The 27,341-nt window shown below is 51.7% G+C and overlaps 1 protein-coding gene across 4 annotated transcripts in view; it reads left to right on the top strand.

The window, feature by feature from the left end:
• Positions 1-238: 238 nt before the first annotated feature.
• Ntrk3 (neurotrophic tyrosine kinase, receptor, type 3) overlaps positions 239-27,341 on the top strand; it is a 365,258-nt gene continuing 338,155 nt past the window's right edge. For all 4 annotated transcript variants that reach the window (XM_005381579.2, XM_005381580.2, XM_005381581.2 and 1 more), the window contains exon 1: positions 239-972. In XM_005381579.2, the coding sequence (XP_005381636.1) occupies positions 725-972 (248 nt within the window). In that variant the 5' untranslated portion in view covers positions 239-724. The remainder of the gene's footprint in view (positions 973-27,341) is intronic.

The following is a 27,341-nucleotide window of genomic DNA, read 5'->3' on the forward strand; positions in this document are numbered from 1 at the left end:
CCTGCCGCTCCCAGCCAGAGCAAGGGGCAGGGGGAGGAGGCCGCGCCGAGGGAGGGGAGGAGGGAAGAGGAGGAGGGAGGGAGCCGAGGAAGACGCTCCGATAAGCCGTGCGTTTCGTAAGGCTTGGAGCACTTGTACATTTCTGCAGGCGCGCGGCGAGCCATTCGCGGAGGCTGCTGCAGCTCGGACTGCATCCTCCTCCTCCTCCTCCTCCTCCTCCTCCTCCTCCCTCCTGCTCCGGGTGTGTGCCTGTGTGAATGTATGTGAGTGTGTTTTGCAAGGTGTGTCCGTTTTAATTCTGCCCAGTAGGTGGGACTTGGTGACTTTAGCACCATTTTTCCTTTTCTTCTCCCCCTACATTTTTATTATTATTATTTTGCTTCCCCACCGTCTGTTGCAACGCTGCTGCAAAGTCTCGGAGTCGGAGAGCGTGCCTCGCTTCCGGAGCCCCTGGACCCGGCCAGCCGGCGAGCTCCGAGCGGGCCACCATGCCCGGCAGACCGCGCCACTAGGCGCTCCCCGCGGCTCCCACCCGGCGGCGGCCGCGATGGTTTCAGACGCTGAAGGATTTTGCATCTGATCGCTCGGCGTTTCAAAGGCAGAGGCCCCCTCCCCCTTCCCCCCTCCCTCGCCGTCTTTGTTTCCTCCCCCCTGCTCTCCCCACTCCCCCCACCCCACCCCCCTCTCCTCTCCTCCTCCTCTTTTTTAGAAGCAGCGATCGGAGATGGATGTCTCTCTTTGCCCAGCCAAGTGTAGTTTCTGGCGGATTTTCTTGCTGGGAAGCGTCTGGCTGGACTATGTGGGCTCCGTGCTGGCTTGCCCGGCAAATTGTGTCTGCAGCAAGACTGAGATCAATTGCCGGCGGCCGGACGATGGGAACCTCTTCCCCCTCTTGGAAGGGCAGGATTCAGGGAACAGCAATGGGAACGCCAGCGTCAACATCACGGACATCTCAAGGAATATCACTTCCATGTAAGTCGGCGACCGCTCCCCAGCCCACCTCCCCCTCCCTGCTCCGCGTCCCCCTCTCGCCCGCTCGCTGCCGGGAGCCGGCCCTAGTCTGCCCTAGCTCGCCCCGGCTCGCCGCTGCCCACCGCTGCCCGCCTGGCGCGCGCGAGGCTCGCTCGGGCTCGGGAGACGCTCTGGGCTGCGGAGCCCAGGTGACGCCAGCCCTGCGAGGCTCCATCGGAGGATGCTGGCGGGTGCCTCTCCCGGGAGAGGTCTCTAGCCGGCCCAGGGCACTCGGGGCCCAGCTCCCGCCTCCGCCCCCACCAGCTGCCGGCTCCTTTCGACAGCGCGAATGGGGTTCTTTGCCCCCCACGAAATAGCAACAGTTTGGCCACGCTCAAGTGGGATAAAGTAGACCAGGCTGAATTCCCCGGCAGAGGCGGCGGAGGCAGCGCTTAGCCGGGAGGGAAGGTGACAGATAGGGACTGCGGGACCCAGCCAAGATGCTTTAACTGTTTCCTTTTGGAGGCAGCAAAACACGCTGTCAAGTAAACAAGTTGGGAGCTGGCTGCTCGCGGGGAGACTTTGGACGTGTCCAGGCCGTCATGGACGCCTGCCTCTTCCCTTCTCTCTCGCCTGCCCGCCCTCTCCAGCCCCATTTTGGGCATTTCCGAGACCCCCCCCCTCCTTCCACTGCATCTGGGCGCCTCTAGATCCCTTTGCTGCTAGGTCTCTCATAACTGCTCCGGATAATTCTGAGCCCGAACCCAGGTGGTGAAGGGAGAGGAGAGGGCGTGCGTTTGGGGAAGGGGCTTCTATGATCCTACGGATCCATCTATATATTTGGAAAATTGAACTGTGGCTGCCGTTTGCCTGGTTCTGTCCCGTCTGAGTGCGACCTGTGGTGGCCTGCTCTTTTCTTCATGTTATTTTTCTTCTGTAGGCTCGGGGTGCGGGGAAGAGGGCAAGAGCTCAGGGGGCACCTGCCCATCCTTCCTTTCACCCCTCAGCGGCCAGCTGACCCCCTCCTATCCTGCCCCCATAGAGAAGGGGTGGATGACACTAGTATGTTCAGAGGCTCCCTCTCCCTGTTTTCCTGCAAGGCTCCTGTCTCTTGGGAACCCCCAGGAGTGGGCAGGACATTGAGAAAGGTTTGTCCTGGCATGCTGGCCAGGGGCTGAGCAAGGCATCTCACAGCAAGAGGCTGAAGGTGTCATTGCTCTGCTCTCCCAGCCTCAGCCCTCCCTTTGCTTGAGCAAATGGGGCTGCGAAGCCTGGAGGAATTGCTGTCCTGCTCTCTGGAAAGCCCGCTCGCCTTCCTGGCTTTATGGAGACTGCTTGTGTTCTTGCAGCTGACAGTTTGAGGGAAATGGTCAGGCAGGAGATGTCCCTGACTCCTGGCTCAGGAGACAAGCTTGACCCATATCTCAGCTCTGCTGTCCACCCCTCACCACCTTCAGCCTGGCCAGGCGATGATAAGACAAACAGCTGGTGTGAAAGGGGAGGGCAGGGGACAGGAAAAGCTGGATGAACCCACGGATGGCAATCCTCCCTGCAGGCTACAGGATCCAGCATCGCTAGGGATGTAGGGAGGAGACTGTCACAGAAACTCCTGACTTGGAAGTGCACCCTCTCAGGAGCTGTATGTGGAGGGGTGAGTAGAGGGAGCTTAGTGGCTCAGTGGCCAGCCTTGGTCCTCCTGAGCTGGACCTAGGGATGTCCAGAGAATTGGGTAGGCTGGGGGCTGAAGTGAAGGTGTCCTAGGTGCCTACTGAGAGTCCCTGGTAGCCCATGAGCTGCATCCAGCTTGTTGTCTGCTCCAGGGACTTGTGTGTCTGTTGGAAGCCAGCGGGAGGCAGGGAGGGTCACAGTCATCACGTAGGCTCTTTATAGCCACACAGAGGTGTCATTCCTCTGAAAACCAGGCTCAGAGGAGCAGTGTGATGGGGCAATTTGGGTCCATCTTTCTAGGCTGCTTTCGGGACAGGGGACTTGGGTGGCCTCTTGTCTTCTATGACAGTAGAGAATCCCAGGAGGGAACTGAGGGGATAAAAGGAGGGAGTGAGTTGGGAACACTTCTGTGCCTGTTCCCATTCTTGTTTCAGGACTTGGTCCCTGACAGGCCATAAGGACTCTGCCTTAAATCCACCCCAACATGAAAGAGCCAGGGACCCGGATTCCCACAAGAGCTGTGGGAGTGGCAGGTGGGGAAGAGCCAGAGGTCATGGGTCGGATGACCCTTCCTGACCCATCTTCTCCCCAGTGCCCTGTTATATCTGTGGCTGATATTGACTGAACTCAGGGAAGATCCCAGTCTTCTAATCCAGAGTCAAACAGCCTAGAGAGGAGAGGAGTCATGCTCACTTTGCAGAGAGCTTGCTCTGATCCCTGTGTTATCGCAAGGAAATGGAGGCCCAGGGTTGGGGCAACGTTCCCCAGGCGCATAGCCCCAGGAGTGGAGCCTGGTTTAGGACTCTGGTGTGTCCAGCATGCAATCCCAGGTCTCCACCCCTGGGGCTGCCTGCAGGAAGGAGGGACTTGCCTTAGCCTGGCCTACGAGGAGAGGCATTCTTCAGACTCATGGTTTCCAGAGATATGGGGTACCGGGGGCCCCAGAGCCCATCAGCCTGAAGCTCTGTGTGCTGGTGTCTGTGCTGGGTACAGCTTGGGCGCATTTTGGGGAGGAAGATGCTGGGGCCTCCACAGCTCAAGTGCTGAACTGATTGTGCCTGAGTTTTCAGAGGGACAAGGCTGTGTCCCTGTGGTTCAGCTTCTTGGGGTAGTTAGTGTGTGCAGTGCTTCCTGTGCCCATCCGGAGCTGGCTGAGGGCTGCTCTTTGGGATCAGAAGGACATCAGCCACAGGGCTTTATAGCAGAAGTGTGGGTCTCACCTCCGGCCCTGTTGGAGGCAAGCTGATCCAAAGTCTCCCAACCAACCCCCTGGGCCTCTTTCTGCCTGGGAGACCAGTCCTTTTGGCTTTGGAGCTCTTCATACAGGGTAGCCTTGCCTAGAAAAGGCCATGCGTGGCCACACCCAGCCAGGGTCTGACGTCACAAAGGCAGGAGGGTGGTGGCCAGGACGGTGGGCTGTCTGGGAGACCGCTCCAGTCCAGGCCTGTAGGGTTGGGTTGGACTGGTGCATCCTTTGGCTGTTAGAGAAGACAGAAGGGGAGAAGAGGACATCTCTGGGCCAGGTGTTCTTGGGCCTGGATGTCTGGGCTTGCAGGGATTGTGGGTTCTTGGCCAGGATGCCAAGCTGAAAGTTGGCTGTCACTCTGAGCTGCCACAGAGTCCCTGCTGTTTGGCAGCTGTCTAGTACCTTGACGTCCCCTGCTCTTCCTGAAGACAGTCTCTGGCTGGCTGAAGGGTCACTTGGGGCTATGGGTGCTGTATAGCTCCTCGATTCTTTGCCTTTCCAAGGATCAAGGGGAGACCCAGCCTTGGCAATTACTAATGAGAACTGGGGTCCAGCAATGTGTGAATCAGTCCCAAGGGTATCTGGGGCTCAACTGGGGGCCTCATCAAGGTTCTCAGAGCCCCAGGACTGGGGGCTAGACCTGTGAGTAGGCATAGACACGAGGGGTCTTTGGGCTGAGATTTAGAAGAGAAAGTGGTTAACAGCTCCAGGAAAAGGGATAATTCCTGGATGAAAGCTGGGGATCTTTACTCTACTGGTCTTGGGATTGTACACTGGGGTAGGTCTCTTGATCCATAATTGCCAGCTCCAGCAAATACAGCAGGTCAACCTCTGCAGTACCCCCTGGGGCCAAGGGCACCAGGCCTGCACCTCCTGGGCCCTGAGAACAGAGTCGCTTGGGACAAGACCAGCCAACCCTGGCCATGGCTTTGAAAGTAGGTGGGTTTTGGTCCCAAGAGGGCTGTGTTGTAGCCTGAGATGCTTGTTGGGGTCCTGCAGGGCTCTGGCTGCCCTCTGGCCTGGCTACTGTGGAGTGTAGCATGATAGGAAAGGCCCTCTTTTGGATGGCCTTTGCCAGCATGGTGGTATCGCCACTGTGGCTTGAGTTCCCAGCTCCAGGATGCATTGAGCAGCTCTTACCGTCTTCGTAGGCTCCATGCCCAGCCTTTCCTTGGGGCCTTCTTCAGGTGGCCAGTGGCAGACTAGAAGTAGGGAAAGGAGTGGGACACATGAGGTATGTCCTGCTTGTGCTCCCGTCCCCCTTGAGCTGTATGAGAGGGCTGGAGCTTTTCTGAGCCTGTAAAATGAACTATTAATTGAGGCCACAGGGCAGAATATCCCTTCCCACTTGGACATTGCCATTCCAGGGCACAAGGAACATCACTCAGGAGGCTCGGCCAGCCCACTTTAAGGGCCCCTTCTTTGGGATTGTGGTAACCCTTGTGATACTGCCAGAGGGTCACAGGGTGCTCCCTCACTGGCCAGGGGCCACTGGCCATTTCCCTCTGCTTTTCCTTTGCTCCTCTAGAGAACTAAGGCTGCCTAGAATTTGTGACACATGACACAATTTGGAGTCAGCTTCTCAGACCATATGCAATCCCAGTTTGTGCTCATAGACTGGACACCAACCTACATGGCCCATGGCATTCTGAACCCTATGCTTGGGGGCAGGGGATGTCCTCTGCCCAGGTTTTAACCCGTGTTGGAGCACGGGTTGCTGCCGAAGTGTGAGAAGAAAACACGAGCATTTCTATTCAAAGTCTTCTTGCCTAGAAAAGGGAATATTTAATATTTAATGTATGGATTGAAGATAGCAAAGCATATAATTTAATAAATATGAGCGTTTTGGGGTTGCAAGATAAATTTTTTATTGCTGAATCGTGCGTAATCAAAGCAGCATGGTGCCTTCTGTTCTTGTGATTGGAAAATCCAGTGCTTGAGAGGGAGATAGGTGGGGATGGGAGGTGAGCTGAAGGCTCTGATTCCCCTTGCTGCTGCTCCAAGAAGGATTTGGTGATCTGGGTGGAGGGTGGGAGGGATCAGGCCAGGCTGGATCAGACAGGGGATCTCAGTTCCCCATCAGGATTCCCAAGGTCTGCAAACCCCCTCGCTATAAGCCCTCCCTATCAGCCCTCAAAAGATGGCCTTCTAGGACCTTAAGGACCTTGCCTTTTGTCCTGTGTTGCAAATTCTTCATCTCCATGGATACCTCCATCATTCCATTCTACCAGATTCCTAGTTTACAGTTGTTGAGTTTGTTTTTGCAAGAGCTACATGAAGTGCATAGCAGAGCGCATTGGGCCCCCTCTGCAGATTCACTAAACAAAAGAAAGAACCAGACTGGAGTCTCAGGGGTTGAGCTGCCATGGGTCCCCAGAGCGAAGGTGCAGAGGCTCCTGGGAGTGTCTGCAGCTCCTCCCCCACTGGCGCCATTCTTCCTTGGGCACCATTCTTCCTTGGGCTCTGGCCTTTCAGCCAGACACCTGGTGGCTTATTGGGAAGGGAGGTGTGAGGATTTTCATCCAGAAAGTTCTTTTTCTTCCAAAAGGCAGCCTTACAGGAGTAACCCATCTCTGAGAGGCCTGTGAAGGGTGGCTAAGTGTCTTGGCAACCGGTTGAAGCGTAGCCCCGATGGAGGCTGGGCTCAGTCACCTAGATCTGTTGGTGACCGTCTGAGCCATCAGCTCAAGTCATTTGCCATTCCTGGGCCTTGCTGGAGTCTACTTTGGAAAATGGAAATGTTCCAGTGTCCAGGTCCATTGCAGGTCCTTTTTGATGTGTTGGGCCATTAGTAGTAACGATCCCAGGGAAGTCCAAAGCAGAGCTCAGTGTCCAGGGCAGTCCTTAGAGCCCCCAAGGATACCCTCCGAGCATCCACTGCCGCTAGGTGCAGGGCTCACAGATTCAGAGCTGGAGGGCAGTGCAGCAAGCAAGGCCTCCTTTGTTTGTTCCCCTTGAGGTCCCCAGGCTCCTGGAGACCACTCTTTCCAGGCACACTCTCACTGCTGGGGCAGCCACCTGCTCTGCCCTGGCTCCTGTTTGGGGCACTTTTTCAAACCAGAGGCTCCCCCACAAATGTCTCCCCCTCTCTTTCCAAATTCAGCATCCCTGGAGGTAGCAACCCTGTAAGGTTGGCAGCCCCAGGGTGCCTCATAGCCTGCAGCCTTCACCAATTAGAAAGGAACACAATGAGGGCTTCTGCTGAGCTATTTAAGTATGGGGCTGGTGAATCTGGGGGCTCAGCAGGCCCAGATTCCTTCCTCTCCTCTGGCCCTGCTCCCCTTGCCTAACTCATTTCATCAGAAAGGTTCTGAGTGGTGGAAGATTCTCAGTTCCTTCCCCAGACAGACTTGTCAGGCCTGAGACTCTGGCAGCTTCTGTCTTTCTACACCCAGTTTTCCAGCTGCTCCTCTGGGCCTCAATTTCTTATCTTTAAGATAACGGTAACATAACAACTACTCCATACATCAGTCTGTTGAAATTCAGCATCCAGTGTCATTCCTGGCATAGAGAAGGCTGTCAGTGCCTGAGAACTCCTAATAGCCAGCATTTACTGAGTACGTGATAACGAATAACAGGTAGTATTTGTTAAACACATTATAACTAATCACAGCTAGGACTTATTAAGTAATTATAACTGATACCAGCTAGCATTTCTTGAACACTTATTATGTTCCAGACACTGTTCCAAGCACTTTTAAGGGTAATACCTCATTGTAGCCTCACACTGGCTTATGAGTTAAATACCATCGTTAACATCATTTCAACAATGGGGAAACCCAGTCCAGAGAAGGAACTTGGTTTGCTTACTTTCACACAACCAGTAAGTGCTAAAGCAGTTTGGCATTTAAATACTAAGTTATATTGCCTGTTCTCTCTTGCTGTACTCTTATGCATACTAACGTAGACATATATGTTCACACAACACACATCCACATCCACATCCACACACATACATGAATATATTGCTATTATGATAAATTAAGAATCAAACAAAAGGATTGACACGGAGGTCTAGGAGGATCTTGTATTTTATGTCATTTTGGTTCCCTGGGTGGGAACTGCCCTGGCTGCAGGTGGGGGGACCACAAATGGGGTAATTACGGACCTGCTATCAGCCAAGCAGTGCTGGCCATCGCAGTCCCACACTGGCCTCTGATAGTGGGGGAGGCTTTGGTCCCTCCTTCCGACCTGTTCCAAACACACAGCCCCCTGCCGCTGTGTCTCATCCAAGCCCTCTCCCAGGCCTCCTTGTCTGGCCCGTGCTGTCCTGGCCTCCGAGGTCAGGTCAACCCCACAATAACCCAGGTGCCAGCTGAGGCTGGCAGGGACTCAGGAAGCTGGTGGCTGGGTCCCAGCCAGCTGCAGTCTGGATGGAGGCACAGTCAGCAGGGCAGTGCCCCTTACTGCCCATGGCTTCTCCCAGCTAGGGCTTTAGGGTATCAGGGCTGCCTTTGGATGCAAGCAGAAGGGGCCATCCACCGTGCTGTGCAACTAGAGTTGAAGCTAATGCTTAGAGCATCTTTCCCGAAGGGTGATTTCCAGGTCTTCCACGCCGCTTGCAGAATAAGCAGCCTCTACTCGCACCCCTCCCTCTTGCCCCAGCTCTCTGCCTTCCTTGCTCATGCAGCTCCATCTGTATCTCTGTAGGGAGGGCCTCTTAGCATGAGGGGTGGCTATAGCTGTCCCCATGGCGGGCTGGAATGTCCTGCAGATCCGCTAAAACTGTAGGCCCTCTGTGTGCAGGTGCCATGGTTGCTGCTTCCCGGCCATGTGAGCTGGCCATGGCACACAACCTCTCTGAGGCTCAGCTTCCACTCCTGAGAGTGGGTGTCATGTGACTGTCCAGCGCGGCTCCCTCACAGGGTCCCTGGTCACTGCTGGCTGAGTCAGTGTGGTAATAGAGTTGATGGGCCTTGTGAACAAGTGGGCGCCATGTTGGTTATTCCCATTTCTAGGTGACCAGGAGGATTGTTGAGCTAGGAAGATTAAGACTTTGAACCATAAACCGTTAGATTTGGAAAGGGGCTTGGAAATCATTCGGGCCAGTCCCTGTTTTAGAGGAAGTTGAGGCTTAAGAGAGGTGACCTGATGTGGCCAGTCACGCAGGGAGCTCCCAGGTTCAGGCGCAGCAGGACGTAGTGCCCTACCTCTCCGGCTGGCAGGGGTCCCAGACCTGTCCCCCTACCCTCTGATGTCTGCTCTGAGGCCAAGGGATGAGAGGCAGCAAAGGAGCCCTGAGCTTCCGCTGAGAGGGAGAGAAGGAACAGTGCCAGGTTAGATCCGGAGTTCCAGTCCCTGCTACCTGTCACGGTGCGCTGAGCTGTGCGTGCGCGTCTGGGGGCGTCTTCGTGCACGCACAGTGTCTCTGCTGCGTTCCCTGCGCATCACGTCTTCGCTCTCAGTAAACAAATCTTAAAGCTGGTTTCCTGCTTGCCAAGATCGTCTAGCTCATGGTGGCCACCAGAGGGCAGTGCGGCGTGCGAGACTCCTTGGCTGGTGGCTGCGCAGCCGGGAGGGAGTGGGAGCTGGGATGTGGCCCCAGGCGGGTGGGAAGTGAGCGGCCGGCCCAGCTTTTGGAGCCTTCCCTGAACCAGGACTGAGCCAGAACGCCAGCTGGCCCCTGGGCGCGGCCCTGCCTGCATTGCACCCGGGAGACTCCGGGACCTGGGCTTCCTGGCTCCGGAGCTCCAGGCTCCCCAGGAGGTGGCTGGCACCGTGCCCCAGGGGAGGGGGTGTGCCCTCTCCCTGCTGTCTCGGGCTCAGAACAGCAGGAGGAAGCACCCCATCTGCACAGGGGTGATAGAGATGAGCCAACTGACACACTCCTGCCCAGGACAATCACAGGCTTCATAAGGACAGGGGAAAGTTGGCAGCCGCTTACACTGTGGGGTTAGTGTCATAGAAGAAGTGCGCTTTATGTGCTGTTTGTATCAGGCTATTGTTATGCTGACTCAAGTGTGAGGGGCTCTCACCTCTCTCTGCCCCCCAACTCCAGCTTGGGAATCACTGAATGCCAAGCAGGTGCTCGGTCAGTTCCGGGTCCTGGCGTTTTCCAGAGATGACGCCCGGTGCGCTCTCTTAGCCTCTCGAGATCCTCAGTGTGCTTTCAGAGGTGGCCTTATACTGTGGCGGGTGGGTGTGACGGTGCTTGACTAAGCAGGACCGTGGGCCCGACCTGGTAGAGCTGTTTTCAACCATTACCTCCATGATACCTGTTGGCTGTCTCTGTTTCAGACCCTGCTTCTATCACACCAGGAGTGGTTTTGTTTTGTGCCCTACTTGGTCCATGAAGGCATCTTGTGACCTGCTTTTGAGACTAGTCCCCTGTGGTGGGTCGGCGGAGCTGGCAGTGTTGGGGCGCGTACTGTCCTCCAGGGCTGCAGACGGGGTCCTTTTTCTCATGGTCGGTGGTGGCCCGTCAGGCTATGTCTGGTAGATTTTTGAAGCCGGGCCACTGAAGAGCCCGAAAGAAGTGGCCATTTCTGGCACTCAGTGCTGAACTGCATACCCAGCCAAGATTATTTATGGCAACTACTAAATGAAGCTCAGATCATGAGCCGTCCTCTTACCAGCTGTGCCCCGGGCTGACTGCTTCACTTTTTTGGCCCTCAGTTTCCTCATCTGAAACATGATGATAATAAAAATAGCCCAGGGTTGTTGTGCACTTTCAGTGGGAACGTGTGTAGTGTGTGTGTAAAACTCTGCATGCTGGTTCTGCTCACTTTCTGACACACATTTCAGTCGCCACGAGCACAGACAGTTTTCATGGCCCTCCTCTCTTCTTTCCCTTCCCAGATTCTCCTTCTGGCCCATTTTCCCACACTAACCGATTCATCTTCCGAACCTAGGTGTTCGGTTAGGTCACCTCACTTTTCAGCGGTTCTTAGCCCAGCTCAGCACCACACCGCAGGAAGGTTAGAGACTTCTTTAGCAGATGTGTAACTTTCCTGGCTTCGGCAAGTTACTTAACGTCTCTGAGCTTCATGTCCTTATCTGGAAAATCAGGCTGCTACATCCATCTTCACAGAGTGGGGGTGAGGGTTACATGAGATGACGGTAAGGGGCTGGCATGTGGTGGGTACACAGTCGGAGACCATGAGGCGGGGTAGTGACACGCTGGAGTCCTTGGAGAGTGGGACTAGAGAAAGCTGCAAGGTGAACTAGCACTTTGATGGCACTGAGTGAGGAAGCAAGAGGGCTACAATAGTGCATGTCTGGAAAGAAAGGGGCAGTTAAGGCACAAGGACGGGAGATTGTTATGCTTCCCGCCGACAGGAGGCCTGTTTGGGTTGCCAAGTGTCGGAGTGTCCCAGGAAGAGCCTTTTTGCTGCCTTCCTTCCCTATCCCGAGCGGGAGGAGTTCTCTGTCCAGGACCATGTGAACTACCTTGCCTCTTGCTGGTATCATCCCATGTGGTCTCACTATTATTCGTCTCTTCTATCACCTTCCATTTCCTGACTAATCCCTTTTTGGCTACTGCAGTTGAGTAAACCTGTGAGCCACAGATGGGGCTCCAGGAGCAGGCCTGACAGAGAGAGTTTGGGAATCCAGCGAAAGAGCGGTGACCTAAAGCCCCACCAATCTACCCCTAAGAACCTTAGCGGCATAGTCATTCCAGTTCCACGTTAAGCCACAAGAGGGCACTAGACCATGATTTCTGCTGTTGCCTCCTGTGAGTACGTCTTGGATGAAAGTCCGTGCTGTGCATGGTACTTTCCTCCCAGAAGCTGGCAACTCTGAAGTCAAGACCAACCAGCCTGATTTAACTGCAGCTCATATCACTAAGACTGCGCTCTCAAGGGAGGTAGAGAGAGGTCGTGAAACTTGGTGTCAAACTCTGGTTCCAGTCCTAGCCCTTTTTCCTTGTTTGTTTTTTCAAGTGATGAGTAAGCTGTTTAGTTTCTCTGAATCTCATTTTCTTCACCTGCAAAGTCAGGGGTTATTGGGGATTGCTGGGAGATGCGGCCACAGGGATTGAAGCGTGTCATGTGCAGAAAGTGGCCGGAATATGGTGGATTCTCAGTGATTGGCCATCTGCCTCTTTCTGGAAAAAAAAAAAAAGGATGAACTTAGGTTGCCACTCAGGAGGTGTCTATGGGATCCGGTTGGCTGGATGGGGTCATTTAACACACCCCTCCCTGCCCCCTGGAATGCTCTAGGGTGGCAATGAACTGGGGGCAGCAGTGACACCCAGTGGCTGGAATGGAGAACAGCAAGTGTGTTCTGACCTTGTAAGGTGCTGATGCTGGAGAGGGTTGGAGAACTGTTGGATGTCGATTCCGCGGCGGGGGTGGGGGTGGGGGTGGGGAGATGAGACTGAATCTGAGGACCCATCAACAGCATTCTTCCTCTTTAATTGCCAGGTTCTGCCTATCAGTGGTTCTCTGAGGTCATCACATTAGTGTGGAGGTAGCTGTTGGGATGTCTCTTGCCTGGACCCAGAGGATGTGGTCACAGGTGAAGAAAACATGCATGCAAATGACTGACTTTCCAGACATCTTTTTGAGATACTTTAATACAATAGATCTTGTTGGCTGTGGCCAGGAGACCTGAGATCTCTGGGTCTCAGCATATTTATCTGGAAAACGTGGAGGTTGGACTGGTTGAACCTGAGTGTCTCCCAGCTTGAATTTGAGTGTCAGACATCACTGTCACCGTTTGCTTGGTGTGCGTGTGTGTGTGGTGGGGGAGGTCAAGTGAGAGGCGGGATAGTGATGAGTGTTAATTTTCAGCCTTTGCTGATGAGGAATGTCCAGCCTGGAGAAGGGAGGGCTCTTCTCCCAGGAGAGGCGTGGCCCTGAGGCTGAAACCGGGGTGTCCCTCTTTCCACATCCTGTAAAACTTCCTCATTTATGCACCTGAGACCCAAGAGGGAGCTCTGGCAGACGTGCCAGGCTTAGGAAGTTATTTAATATCAGCTTTGCTCCAGATTGTGTTTCTGACTCCCTGCCACCTCGTAAGCGGCAGTCATTTTAACAAATGTGGCGATAAGACACCGAGCGAGCAGGAAGAAACATGAGGAAGGGCGGGGCTGGGTGTGGAAGAGAGGTGCAGCGTTGTTTCCTTGGCAGAGACCTTGTTTTGAAAGCACCCAGGAGGGACAGGCCTGGAAGAGGAGCCGAGGTCCTCGAAGCTCCTTCCAGTGAAGAAAGGCTAAGGAAAAGTGCCTGATTTCAGGAGCCTGTGGCTCGCGGCTACAGCCTTCCTCCACGGCAGGCTCTTGTTCTGTGGGCTTTTGGCTCCTGTCCCTGGGGCAGATGTTGGAGGGGAGGCCTCGTGTGGCATTGTTTCATGGCCTGTCTTCCAAGTGCATAACGGAGATCTGATGGGGCCTGGAGCTGGCAGCACATTTAGCCCACTGTGAGCGCTGAGCCACAGCTGTACTGAGGCTGTGGGATGTCCAGGTGTCTGGCTACAGGCCTTGCTGCCGGCCCAGGCCATCTTCACATGGGGCTGTTGGGAAGGGTGGGCAGATGTGCTCGGAGGCCAGCCTGGCTTCTCCCGCAGGACCCACAGGGAAGGTGTCCACTCTCTTCCATCCTAGAAGCTAGTATTAGCTGTGTACCCAGGATAGTGCTAAGCCCTGGGATACAATAAATAAAAGAGGAAATAAAAGACCAAGATCCTGTACCCTTGGAGTTTAGAACTGAGTGGATGTAGTCAGATATTAGATGAATGATGCATAGCTCACAGAACAATCTCCAGACAAGCAAGGGCAGAATTTGAGAAAATGGATTTAATGTACAGATGGAAGAAAAATGTGTATGTGAGAAATGTGGCTTCCTTGAGGTGAAAGGGTACAGGTTTCCTAAATGGAGATTTAAACATCCCCGATGTACCTGCTCTCAGCTCCTTTCCAGGTTGGTGATGGTGGGATGCAATGTCCAGACTGTGCCCCGTGGGCAGAGTTGATGCGCTGGTCTTGCCCTTGCTCAGTGAAGCCCTGGAGTATTCTAGGGGAATCAGCATATCAGAAAGCAAGGGAGACAAGCTTCATTTCTTCACCTGTCATTCTGCCTGTGTGAGGCAAAGATTTGGGGCCATGTGTGTTGCTAGCAAGCTGACCCCAGGTGGCCTGGAAGAAAGGGAAATGAAGTGTGGAGGGAAGGGAGCCAGAGAAGAGTGTGTTCGAGGAAGGTGCTCTGCCGGGTGCCTGTCCGCTCACTGATCATTTCTTCACTGTGGGCTCATTTGCGAGCCTTGGGTGGGCCAGCCACGCTTGAGGGAACCAGGAAAGCAGCAGTGCGCAGCACAGATGGGTGTGTGTTGTCCCTGCTGTCCTAGGTCATACGAGGTCGAGCAGCGATCCCCGGGTCCTTCACTCTTGCAGCTGGACCGTGCCCCTGGGGGCCTGTCTGTGGGGTGCAGGGCCAGGTTCTGGGAGAAGATTCCATCAGCGGGGAACTGTGGGGAGGGAGCCAGCTTTTCTATGCGCTGGGTGGAGGCTGGAGGAAGAGAGTGGCTGTCCGTGGTGTTGAAGATTAGGCCTCCAGCTTGCTCTCCAGCACGAAGCTGGCCCTCTGCTGAGCCTACCCTCTGCCCTTTGCCCCTAGACTGCCCTGACCAGTCCCTACGCTCTCTTCTCAGCTCACAAAAGGACCCTGGGCTTTGGGGGAGCGGGAATGACAGGAAGAGTGACTTCGCGTCTCCCTGATCTCACTCTGGACTCCTCTTCCTGGCACAGCCTCTGTGTCCATGGAACTGACGCCACGGTCCCTCTTCCCTGGTTTTCCTGCCCCGGCCCTGGTGGCCAGTGGCTGACTCCTATCACGTGGCTACGACCCTCCTGTGCATCCCCTGTGCACTGTGGAGTCAAGGTGTTCTTGCCTGCAGTCTGGTCAGGCTCCACCCCATCACTCTCCACCATGCCTGTCCCCTAGACATAAGAGGGTGGTATGGCCGGTGTCAGAGTCCATGCGAGGCTCCCTGAGGCTTGGCCCCTGTGCTCTGGGTGGTCCTGCACTTGCGAATATTTATTCTTCTATTTATTCTCCGTCTTGCTGTGAGCTCCTGAAGGCAGGCACTGGGGCTGCTTCCACTTCCAGCCTTTACAGGCGGAAGTATGGACCTGTAGACCAGAGAGACTCCTTGCCTCATCCCGCAGCTCCACAGCAGCCCTTCCGGCCTGGTGAGGGTACACACAGCCCCGCATATGTGCTGGGGACATTGCTCTCTGTACTTCTCTGGGCCCTGTGCTCTGTCCTCAGTGGAGCAGCCTCTGGGAGGGATCTTCTGGAGAAGCTTGAACTCATTCCAGGGAGAAGGAAGGCTGTGTGATGGCCATACTCCAGGTGCTGTTCTAGGGCACTGCTGTCTTAACTCCAGCGCAGTCTGATGAGACAGACGCGATCACAGGTTGAGACTCCCTTATCGGAAGTGCTTGGTACCAGATGTGTTTTGGATTTCGCATTGATTTTGGATCCTGGAACATGTGCATGTACATAATGAGATATCTTGGGGATGGGACCCATATCTAATCATGAAATTTATTTATGTTTCACATTCACTTGATACACATAGCCTGAGGGTAAGTTTATACAATATTGTTAATAATTTTGTTCATGAGACAAAAGTTTCGTGATGTGGGATTTTCCACTCATGGCTGAAAAAGTTTCCAGATTTTGGAACACTTTATTTTGAGTTTTCAAGTTAGGGCCACTCAGCGTGTATCATCCTCACTGTAGGAAATGGGAAATTGAGGCACAGAGTGGCTAAGCATCTTCCCATAGGTCATTCAGCTAGTAAGTGGCAAAGCTGATGTTGGAACTTAACAGGGTATGCTCTGGATTGCAGATGACCTCTCATTTCGTGCCAGCCCCCATTTGCCTTCCATTCTGGGGCTGACCCTCCTGCTGTGGCACATAGGGACCCTTAGCTGGCAGGACAAATGCCTACTGCTGTGGTTTTCAGCTTGAGTACTAGCAGGGTGTGCAGGGAGAAGGCACCCTGGGGTCTCAGCAGAGTCTGGGATTCCTGAATTTCCTGGGAACAGGTGTCTTCAACCCCACCCTCACAGGATGTCCTCTGAGTGAGCACAGAATGGGGCTAACTTCTCTGATCTTATCGCTGCCACCAAAGCACTGGGTCAGTCTGGGCAATGCCCTTGCTCTCTCTAAGCCTCAGTTTCCTTATATCTGAAATCAAGAGGCTGGACTCAGTGATCTTTGAGGTCACAGTTCTATTGTGGTTGGCGATGGGCTGAGGAGGGTTATCCACAGGTACATATTCTGCAGGGGTAGAGAGGTGGCTCTATGCTGTGTACCCACAGGAGGGTTCCTGTAGAAGTGTTTTAGTCAGCATTCCCACAGCTGGGACACAATACCTGACATCTACAATTTAAAGGAGGAGAGGTTTCATTTGGCTCATGGTTCAGGGGATGCAGTCCCTGGTGGACTGGCTCTAAGGCAGCCACATCATGACAGGGTGGCTGGTGGAAGAAATCTGCTCATATCATGCAGCCAGGAAGCACAGAGAGAAGGGAGGGATCGGGGACAAAAACACATCCTTCCAGGTCATACCCCCGGTGACCCACCTCTAACCATTTCTCCTTCTTTTGAGAACATTCAACCATGAACTCATCAATGAATTAATCCACTGTTGAGAATGGCACCCCTATGATCCAATCACCTTCCAAAGGGCCCACCTCTGAATGCATGATCCCCAGATCTTGTTAAAGTGCAAAGTACTGGTGCTCGCTCCCCAGGGATCTCTGATTCCAGCCATCAGCAGTGGTCCTGGGAATCTGCATCTTGGTGTTGCAGAAGCTGATGCACACACTGAGAAGAGTGACTGTTCAGGACGGATGGCTTCTAACCTGTATGTGCTGAAATGAGCTCAGAGGCAGTGTGGTATTCTGCCTAAGATTTTTATGAACAAATTTCATAAAATCAGAGCGACCCTCTTCTCAAAGAACACAAACACCTGCCCTAGCGTGTTCAGGGTGGGCTTGTCCTAAGGTCCTTGTCCTTGTCCCATTTGATTTTTTGACTGAATACTCATCTTTCCACCCAGGGCTGGACTTGACCTAAGCTTGGTTGGATCCACACAGCCTGATATGTAGTTGAGCGATGAAAACACAGTTATGCTCTACGGAATGCCCTTGTAGACTCAAGTTGATTTTTACAAATGATATGGAAGGCAGGGAAAGCAATTCTGTAATTGCAGCTCAGGAGCTTTAGTTGGCTTCTAAGCACCCCATGATAAAATCAGACTTAGCTGTGCATTCAGAGCCTTTCACAACCAGGCTACATCTCTCTGGAGTCTGGCCTTCCATTAGCCTCCCATGGAAATCCTATGCCCCAAACAAGCTGCCCTCTTGTTCATTCCCTAGACAGTCCTAAGCAGCTGGACATGGTGATGGACACCTGTTATCCCAGCACCCTGACAGGCTGACGCAGGAAGATCTCTAGTTTGAGCCCAGTCTGGGCAACTTAACAACTTCATGAGATCCTGCCTAAAAATAAAAATAAAACCATTAAAGTAAAGGGCTGGAGATGTAGCTCAATGCAAAAGCCTTGGTTAAATCCCCAGTGACACAAAAACGAAACACAATATTCCATCATTTCTTTTGGCCACACTGCTTCTCCTGTCACTGTACCGATGATTGTGGCTTTTGTTCTTCTCACCTGAACTCCACCTCTCTCCCCAGTCCCACCTTTGAGACATGCTGTTGTCCAGACCTTGTTTGTGGATTATTTTCTCTCTCTCCAGACCCTGGAGCACATGGTAAAAAGCTTTGAACCTAGCGGTTTATGTAGGAGCTCATGTAATCCACCCAACTGCCCCCTGAATGGAGACCTGAGGAAACAGACTGAATGGTACAGGAGCCTATCTCAGGCCACAGCTGTGTGCGCAGCTGGGCTTCAGACCCTGGCTGAGTGCAGAGCTTGTGGTCCTGTGTTTATTGTGCAGAAGCAAAGCAATTGGAAACAATCTTAAATGTCATCAGGAGACATTTGCAGCAAGTGAGAAATCATGGCATATTGAAGTGACAGAATCCTGTATAGCAGTTACGATAAAAACTGTCATGTAGTAACATGGCTGTGTTTTGAAAATGTCATGCTGACCATGACTAAAACCGTTTTCAGAATGACACACCATGTATGTAAGTTAGAAATCATGGCAACCAACGCAGAGCAATGTTCATGGACACAGTTATATAGTAAGAGGATAGAATTCTGAACTGAATGTAAACCAACCAGCCCTGGTCTCTAGAGAGAGGAAGAGGAGAAAATGGGGTAGACATAGGGTCATAATTTTATCTGTAGTGTTTTGTTTCTCTTTTTGGAAGGTCTCAGCATAGGATGAAATAGTAAATGTATTAATTCCAGGTGAGGGACAGATCAGGGACTCAACCTATACGCCTTTATTTTTTTTCTCTATTAAAACTTTAGAAGCCCCAAGTAATAAAAGTATTATTACATTCACCAGATTTGTAACTTAAAATAAAAACAATATTAAAATCATGGTATTGGTTGGCTGCAGCTGCCATAACAAAGCCCCACAGCATGGATGGCTTAAACAAGAGAAATGTGTTTTCTTGCAGTGCTGGAGGCTGGAAGTCCAACCAAGGTGTCTGCAGGGTTGGTTTCTTCTGAGACCTCTTTCCAGGGATGTGACAGCAGCTGCCTTCCCCCCACGTCTTTATGCTGTCTTCTCTGTGTGTGTCTGTGTCCTAATTTCCTCTTATGAAAACATCAGTCATGTTGGAGCAGAGCCCACCCGAATGAACTCATTTTAACTTAATTACCTCTTCAAAGACCCTCATGGAGGTTTTCTAGGAGGTCAGAATTTCAGTTATGAATTTGGGGGCACATAATTCAGCCCATAATGATCATATATTTAAAAAAATGTGCATGTCTACCAAAATTAGCAGAGTATCTCTTAGAGTTTCTGAGGGAAGAATGCTGCAGACACTCATCAAAGTTGAGCTTTCTTCATTTTGGGGGTGCCTCTTGCTGCTGGTGCCCCAAGTGTCTGTTTGCATGGCCCTGTGAGCAAAGGAGCCTGTGGAAGAGGCTGCACATCTGTAGGAGAAATTCTTGGGGAGTAGAGGGAAGGACGGCGAAGTAAGTGCAGTGTCTGGGAGGGGCTGAGAATAGCTCTCTGAGCGGCGCCCATGTAGGTCACAGGTGGCAGGAAGTAAATCAGTGCACTGTTTTTCATCTTTCTTGGTCAGTTTTCTCAAAGCTGGCCACGAGCACCTGTGTCAGCCGTCATGTGGGTGGGGGCGTCTCCCCATGCCTCACCAAGAGCGTAGGCTGGGTCTGCAGGCTGTGGGATTTGGGGTAATGGCGAGGAAGAACTTCCCAAAAGAATGGGGTACAAAACAAGGCTATGAATTAGGACTTCCCCATCCCATTATTTTCTTATGAAATTTTAAAAGCGTAAAATGTTGAGAAAAGCTGAACATTTTGCAGTGGACATTGATATAACCACAGCCCAGGTTCTACCATCACTGTTCCACTCGACTTCTTTACTACATGGTCCGTCCATCCATCATCGTTCTGCTATCACTCAGCAGGTCATCCCGTTTTTCTGATGTGTTTCGGAGTAAGTTGTAGATGTTCACACATCTCCCCTAAACACTTCAGCGTGCATTCCACTGAACTAGAGTTCAAGTTTTGTTATTATTTGAGGTAATATTTATACTCCATGCGGTGCGTAGCTCTTAAGTGCCCCCATTCTCTGAGCTTTGACAACTGCCTATGTCTGTGGGACCCAAGCCACAGGTAGTTCCAGAACACTGCTGTCCCTCAGGAAGCTCCCTTGGGTCCCTCCCAATGCTGTCTCTGCTGTCAGCTCGCCAGACTTAACCACTGTTTTGATTTTTTCAACAATACGTTCGTTTCACCTGTTCTACAGCTTTATGTAGATGGGAATTATATAATACGTAGTTAGCAAGCATGGCTTTGAGATTCACCCACATTGCTGCACACCCAGTATTTGGTTCTGTTTTATTGCCTGGCTAACCTGGGTTTCTCCATTCTCCTGTTTTTGGAACCGTGGGCTATTTCCAGTTTGGAACTATTATGGATAAATCTGCTGTGAACATTCTCATACAAGTCTTTCTGTGAACATATGCTTTTGTTTCTTTTGGGTCATTCCCTAGGAGTGGAATTTCTGGAATATATGACGAATTTATGTGTAACTTTCTGAGACGGTGCCTGACCTGTACCAAAGTGGCTGTCCTGGGTGACACCCTAGGACTGCTTGTGGTTGATTGCACATAAGAGAGGACACTCAGGACTCCTGAACCCAAGGCCTACTGAGTCTTTGTCCTGCAGATGAGCAAATCATCAAGGAGCAGAGAGGTGGCATCCCTTGCTCAGGGTCCTCTAACTGGTAGGTGGCAGACTGGGATCCTGTCTGACTCAATTCCCAGGAGTGGAAGGGACACCTTTTATTGCTCCTGGCCCAAGACAATCCTGGAGTTTTTGGAACCCCAGTTTCTTGCCGACACTGTGGAAGCCAGGTGGGTATTTGGTGCTCGTTGGCAGGGCTGGGCCCTGGGCAGGACTGTTTTCTTAGAGTTCGCCATCCAACCCAGCTGTGCTACCTCTCCCAGGCAGCCAGGCTGTCCCTCAAGCGCTGGACAGAGGAATGCTAGGTTACTCTCTCTGTTTAAGTGCCCCTCCTGTTTCATTGCTGAAATGATTTAGCTGGGAGTCCTGAGGGAAGGGGTTTGGATTTTAATCTTAGTGAAAATGAAAGTCCCCAGAGGGCTTTTCCTTTTATTTATTTATTTTATATTTGGCTTGCTGTACTGGAAATTAAACCCAGGGGCTTTGCAGTGAGCTACATGTCTCTCTCTTCTCTTCTGTTCTCTTCTGTTCTGTTCTCTTCTCTTCTTTTCTCTTCTCTCTTTTTAACCCCGCCCCCTTTCCAGGGTCTCCCTAAATTTGTACAGGCTGTGCTTGAACTTGTGATCTTCCTGCCTCAATCTCCCAGAATTCTGGGATTACAAGTATATACCACTCTATCTAGCTGGGCTTTTTCTTTTAAAACAAGAGATGAGTTAACTTAAGTGTAAAGGATAGGTTCAATATAGGTGATGGAGAAAAAAGGGCGAGGGTGTTTGAAATTCCTTGGGAGGCTCTTTCAACCCCACCCGGGCCTGTGGAGAAGGTTCCCAGGGAGAGTACTGTCCAGAAACCTGAAGGATGGGCAGGTATTAGCCAGAGGGAGAGTTCAGACATGATGGAGGCTATTTTGGGTAAGAGAACAGCATGACGGAAGCTCTGGAAACAGCAGAAACTTCTAAGTTGCCCATCTACTCAGGAAGCTGAGGCAGGAGGATCGCAAGTCCAGCCTAGAAAACTTAGTGGCAACCTGTCTCCAAAAAAAAAAAAAAAAAAAGGGTTAGGGATGTAGTTTAGTGATAGAGCACTTGCTTCACATATGCAGGGGCCTAGGCTAGATCCCCAGCACTGCTAAGAGAAAGAGAAAGAGAATGAGGGAGAAATGGAGGGAGGGAGAGTGAGAGAGACCGAGACCTTCAGGGAAAGTTCATTCCAGCTGGAGAAGTGAGGAGTGGTCGGATCATACAAGGCCCAAGGAATTTGGACTTGTAAATATGACTGTGAGCAATCTGAGTAGTGGGATTATTGTGCTATTTATTGATGCCCTCTGGTGCTTAGCATATAGTTGGCTAAGTAACTATGGGGCTGTCACAGAATGAATGAACAAATGAATGGAGTCCCTGCTGGGGCCAGTAGGCTGTGGGGACTTTTTGAAGGTCAATATTGCTCAGGTGGCCTGGGGTCCCAAGAAGGGCAAGTGTGGCTAGGCTCAGGGGGTGCCAGCTGAGCTGTGATTCTCTACATCTGGCCAGCAAAGGAGGCCTGGCCCCTCTGGACGGCTCATAGGGTCCTGGTGACAGAGCTCCAGCTCAGGAATGCATCTTGCTAAAATATATTTGTTTATTCAGAGATTTAATTAACATGTTTAAATATTAAAGAGTAAACAACGTGTGTCTAGTGGGACTCAACATTTACCGTCAGGAGTTCGGGCTTATTTAATTATTTGTGTTTTCCCTGCCCGAGAGTCAGTTTTCTGGCTTTGTTCTGGGGAGGCTGTGGAGTAAGGTTCTCCCAGGACTAAGCGGGGAGGAGGAGCAGGAGGTGCGGGCAGGCAGGGAGCCACTTCTGAGGAGGTGGAGCTGTCCAGGAAAAAGAAACCAAGCCACCGTGTTCACTGAGTGCAGAGAGAGGAGAGTTTTGCAGTTTCAATCAGAGCAACCAAGGGTGAATTAAGAGGGCTGGCATAACTGAGAAGACCTTGGGGGCACCTCTACAGCTCGGGGACTGGAGAGTCTTGGGGTGTGCTCTTATGAGCGTATTAATTTTAGCCCCTGTGCACTAACTTCTGTGAGAGCAGAGTTTGCCCCAATCAATGCTGAGAGATTTGTAGGCTGGATAGTAATTGTATCGCAGCTGTCCACTGAGTTGTGTCCAGCAGCAGTGGCCAGGGAAGGGAAGGGTCTCCAGGAGAATGAATGAGAGCCTCAGGTGCCACTGCAGGTAGAACTGTGTGAATCAGGTGGTGGGGCGGGGTGTGTGGGTGGGGGGCTTGCAAATGGCCTGCATTACCATATCCCTGCAAATGAAGTCCTGGATGCTGAGAGATTACACTGGGGGTTATTTATTAGCAATAGGTTCTCCGGTTTTAATTTTTTCTTTTTGCTTATTCAGGCTTTAGCTCCAGAGGAAAATAGCCTGGGGTGGCGCTGAAATAGATTCTCTCTGGCCCATTAACTTATTCAGTGAGTTTAATGGTCCTTTTTCCCCTCAGCCTTGAAGCCATCATTAAAAGACAGAGATTTATAAAAGGAAAGATACTGAGCTTTAGTCAAACTTGCATTCTGGGCTGGGGGCAGACAGGGGCCAGGGCAGCGGACACCCGCTTCTGCCCTGCTGCTGTGGGTATAGACCCTGAGAGGTTCCAAGAGTTCAGGACAGAGGCTGGAGGTGGGGCTGACAGTTCCTGGTTTCTTGGAGGTTAGGGACACCTCCCCTAAAACAGTTCTTTAGGGATGAGGAACTTTGGCTTATCTCAGCTGTCACCAGGCAGGACAGCCTTGGTGTTCCTGAAGGGCTTGGGGTTGAGCTTTCCCCAGTCCTCTGTGGGTGTCTGCGTTGTCACAGCTCACTGTGCTCTGGGTCGACTTACAGAAAATCAACTCCTCTGAAGTCACTTCACAGAGGGACCAAATTGTCAGAGCCAGTTTTCTTCAAGCCAAATGGCTAGAGGGCCAGTTGCCCAAATGACCCCAAGCAACTGGCCAGAAAGCCAAATGGACAACTGAACAAAACAACCAAAACACACCAAGAGCCTGTGTGCTGAATGCCAAGACTGCCAAATTCAGCAAAAGTTTGATTCAAGGAATATGATTATTGAATCAAGCCAAGCCTACCCAAAATCCAAGGCTGTCTAACTTGGTTCAATCTGGTTCAACCTGCTTCACTTCTTCCATTATTTGTGCATCTGCTGGTGCAAAGCCAGACATTTTAGAGGGTACAATGGAGGAATAATCGGGGCCTGGGGCAGATCAGGCAACTGCCTCTGTTCTTCCAGAGAAGGTGAGTGTGACAAGTGGTGAGTGAGGTTGACACATGGTGGGGTGGTGGCTTGGGAGGAGGAGATACTGCTGTGTATGTTGATGCACAGGTGGGACCTAGATAGGGAGGTGAAGGGAAACTGTTTCAGGTGTTGTGGGGGCAGCACACAGTAGAGATGCCCTGGGGGGAGGAAGGGCAAGGTCCCTGTTCTGAGCTGTTGAGAGAGGGACCAGGGAGCCCTGGGAGGGCACTGAATGCTGACCTGAGCCTCTGTACTTTGCTGGGTGAGTGATTGGAGTCTAGAAGGCTGAGGAGGACCATTTTTAAGAAAGAGAGTTCAAATGGCTTTCAGAAAATATGAGTATGTTTGTGAATGGAAAAACAGAATAGCACAAAATGAGACTAGAAAAAGAAATCACTCAATGTCCCAGTATCCTGGGGAAAAAAAACCCTACACTTTGATGAATGTCCTTCAGTTGTACAATAAAGTTGATTCTAGAGTCAATGCATAAGCAAAAGGCGACCTCTGGAAACTCTTCAAACATCTCATGAGCACCACAAGAGGTGCTGCTCTGAGAGAATGAGGGTCACAGCACAGCAAAGGGAGGGCAGAGGCATGAGCATCTTAACAATAGTTATTGTTTCCCTTCCGCTCTTTCTGGGCGCGTGGAGCTGAACTGCATAAACCCAATGTGCTGGTGAAAGGAGACCATTTTGTGTGTATGTGTATCTGTGTGTATTTACATGCGCCCCAAAAGGTGCTTTTAGTTTACATTTTAAGAAAGATAATCTAGGGTAACATGGATTGAGGAAGAGGAGATACAAGAAGAAGGAGGAGGAGGAGGAGAAGGAGAAGGAGAAGGAGAAGGAGAAGGAGAAGGAGAAGGAGAAGGAGAAGGAGAAGAAAAAGAAGGAGGAGGCAGGAGGAAATTGCAGTAACTCAGGGATGGGTGTTGTGGCTGGGAGATGCTATAGTTTAGCTCTAAGTTGTCCCCAGAGTGTTTGAAAGGTGATGGGATCATGGGGTGCTACACTTATCTGTGGGTACACTCACTGATGACTTTAGGAACTGAGCATGCTCTTAGGAGGTGGGGTCTGGTTGGAAAAGGTGGGTCACAGGGGCCGTGACTTGGAAGGGTGCGTTCTTGTCCTCAGCTCCTCCTTTCTTTCTGTCTGCTTCCTGGTCACCACGGGTCGAGCAGCTTCCTCTGCCGGACCCTTCCACCATGCTGTTTCTGCCTTGGAGCCAGCAGGGTATGGACTGAAACCACAAGCCAAAATTAGCCTTTCTTCCTTTCAGTGCTGTGTGCTGCATATTCTGTCCTAGTGATGAGAAAGTAACTAAGACAGGAGACAAGGGAGAAGAGAGGAAACTTATGAAACTCTCAAGTGAGGATTACATGTGTTGAGTGCAAGACTGAGGTGTCAAGGAGATTGACATTTCTAGGATTTGGATGGGGGGATAGTGTCATCTTGAGCAGGTGTAGGTTGGGGGAGATTTGGGTGACTTCTATTGGGGACATGGTGAATTAGTGGTGCTTCTGAGACCATCAGGCTACACATGACCTGGAGCAACACATTTCATGTCTGATCAGGGTCCCTGCTAGGCTGAGTCTGCCAAAAGGAGGAACCAGTAAGAGTGGCATGTTAAAGAAGGAGATCAAGACTGGGATGTGTCTTGGGGTTTGTTCTGGCAAGACCACCAGCCTGGTCTCCAGGGTATCCATGATGGTGGATTCTCAGGTGATGCACCCTGCTCTGTGAGAGCCTTGTTAAACTGTCCTGAAGACAGTTTACCTTATTTTCATGAGGTCCCTGGCTTCACTGCCCGCTCTCCTTGGCCTCTCCCCTTGCCAGCCCCGTAGGCAGGACGTGCCTCTCTCTGCTCTATGTGACTTGCCAGGGAAGAGAAGAGGCCCAAGGCATTGCTGCTGTGCTAGAGCAGCAAGAAGATTGGTTGGCATGTGGTTTTTAATATGATCAGCAAAATTAAAACGATAATTATTAACCCACACTCAAATGGCTTTTCAAAATAGCCATTTGCTGCTCTGTGTGGAAGCCTGGTGGGATTTTATGGTTCCATTTCAGAGAGAAGGCAAGATCTGCCTGCTTCTCCCTGAGGGGGTGGTGACCCACACCTTTTCCATAAGCCTCAGTTTTCAGTGGTCACAATCTCTGAATCCCAAATGAGAACATATGCTCCGGTGACGGTGTGCTTATGGAGCGCCAGGTTCTCATACACAAAATTTGAGTCATCCTGGAAAACCCAGGCATCCTATCCTTCCTCAGCAAAGAAGTACATAGAGTGTGATGATGATGATGATGATAGTAATAATAACAACAATAATAACAGCATCACTTCACATTGGGTGCTATGTGCCAGGCTCTGTACTGTGTACTCTTCACCCAGTGGCTTTGTTCATTTAATTTATTCACAGTGAAATTGGAATAATAATTATTATTATTCCAACTTTTTAGACTTACATGTCCAAGGCAACCATCCAGCATTGCTGGGTGGATTGGGTTCGGCCCAGGCTCCCACCCACCTGAGTTACGGATGCCAGCCTCACTCTGTCTACATGCCTGTACACCACACCTGGTGGCGGCGGGACCGATCTGTGCCACCCAGTTCGTGCATCAGCTGCAGTGTAGCTCTGTTAGATTTTCCAAGCTGGAGCAGATGTTCGTGATGTCAGTTCAATGAAAAATTCTGCTCCATGCTCTCTGGGCTGCATTGATCCACTCACCTCGAGGAAAATAAGCATGCAGCATACTAGATAAAATATTTGTGCCATTGATTGCTTTATTTCATGTGGATAGGAGGTGCAAGTGAACCAGCACTTTGAGCGGGTGTGGGAGGGAAGGGTTAGGGTGAATCCTCAGGGCTGCTGCTGTCCCCAGAGGATCTGCCTGCTGCACCCAGGTCTGACCCTGGGGAGCCACTGGCAAATCCTTGCTGAACTGCCTTAACCACTAGCCAGGGCATCTTCCTTTGGATGCAGAGTGATCAGGTGACCCTATCTGAAGGGGATACAGACCTTCCCCACCTCTAAAAGGGTCATACAGAAGAGGATTTAGTCACCCAACAAACATTGGAAGGTAGAATGGAGAAGCAGATTGAGAAGAGGCTGGGCCTGACAGTCAGGCAGATTCAATCTTGGTTCTCCCACTCATGAGATGTTGGAGAAGTCACCTAACTTCTCACTTTGGTTCCTTGTGTGAGAAGTAGCCCACAAGTAGCTGTTTGTGATCACGTGTAACCAGGCTCATGCTTGGTTGCATGTTACTGAAAAGTGACTGTGGGGTTTAACACAGGAATTTTTCTGATGAAAATGAGATGATGGCTCAGCTGTGTCAGGGTGGTGTCTCTGGTGCCATGGATTTTCTCTCATGGGCACAAGGTGGCTGCAGCCATCATGACCCATAACCAGCAGACGAAGTGGGGAAAAGTCAGGAGTGAGTCTGGTAGGGGAGCAGGAAGCTCCCAGGGGCACCTGACACCCCTACACTTCTGTGTGTGTCTCAGGTGCAGACCCGGCTGCCTGCGCTGCAGTCTGTGGCTTCCAGTCTATAATGAGGCAAAGGGAGGCGAGTGAGGGGAGCCGGAGGGGCTTCTGGAGGAGCCTCCAGGTCTGGAGGGCTTGTTAGTCTGCAGTTGTCCCTTGTCACTTTGGGGAATACAGCTATGCCCCCAGCAGACAGCCATAAACAAGGGGGAAAGGAAGGGAGCTGTGGGTCTCCAGCGAGGGTCTGGTCATGCCACAGGAACCAGTAAAGCTCTAGTAAGACACAAGTGGGAGTCACAGCTGGCAAGAGCAGGGCAGTGGGAGCAACTGTTGAAACTCCCAGAGGACAGGGAGGCAGTGGTTCATGTGCTGAGACCCAAGGTTCAGGACAGCTGGGTGGACAGCAGC

Source organism: Chinchilla lanigera, unplaced genomic scaffold, assembly GCF_000276665.1.
Source record: "Chinchilla lanigera isolate Chin_1 unplaced genomic scaffold, ChiLan1.0 scaffold00015, whole genome shotgun sequence".
NCBI lineage: Eukaryota > Metazoa > Chordata > Mammalia > Rodentia > Chinchillidae > Chinchilla > Chinchilla lanigera.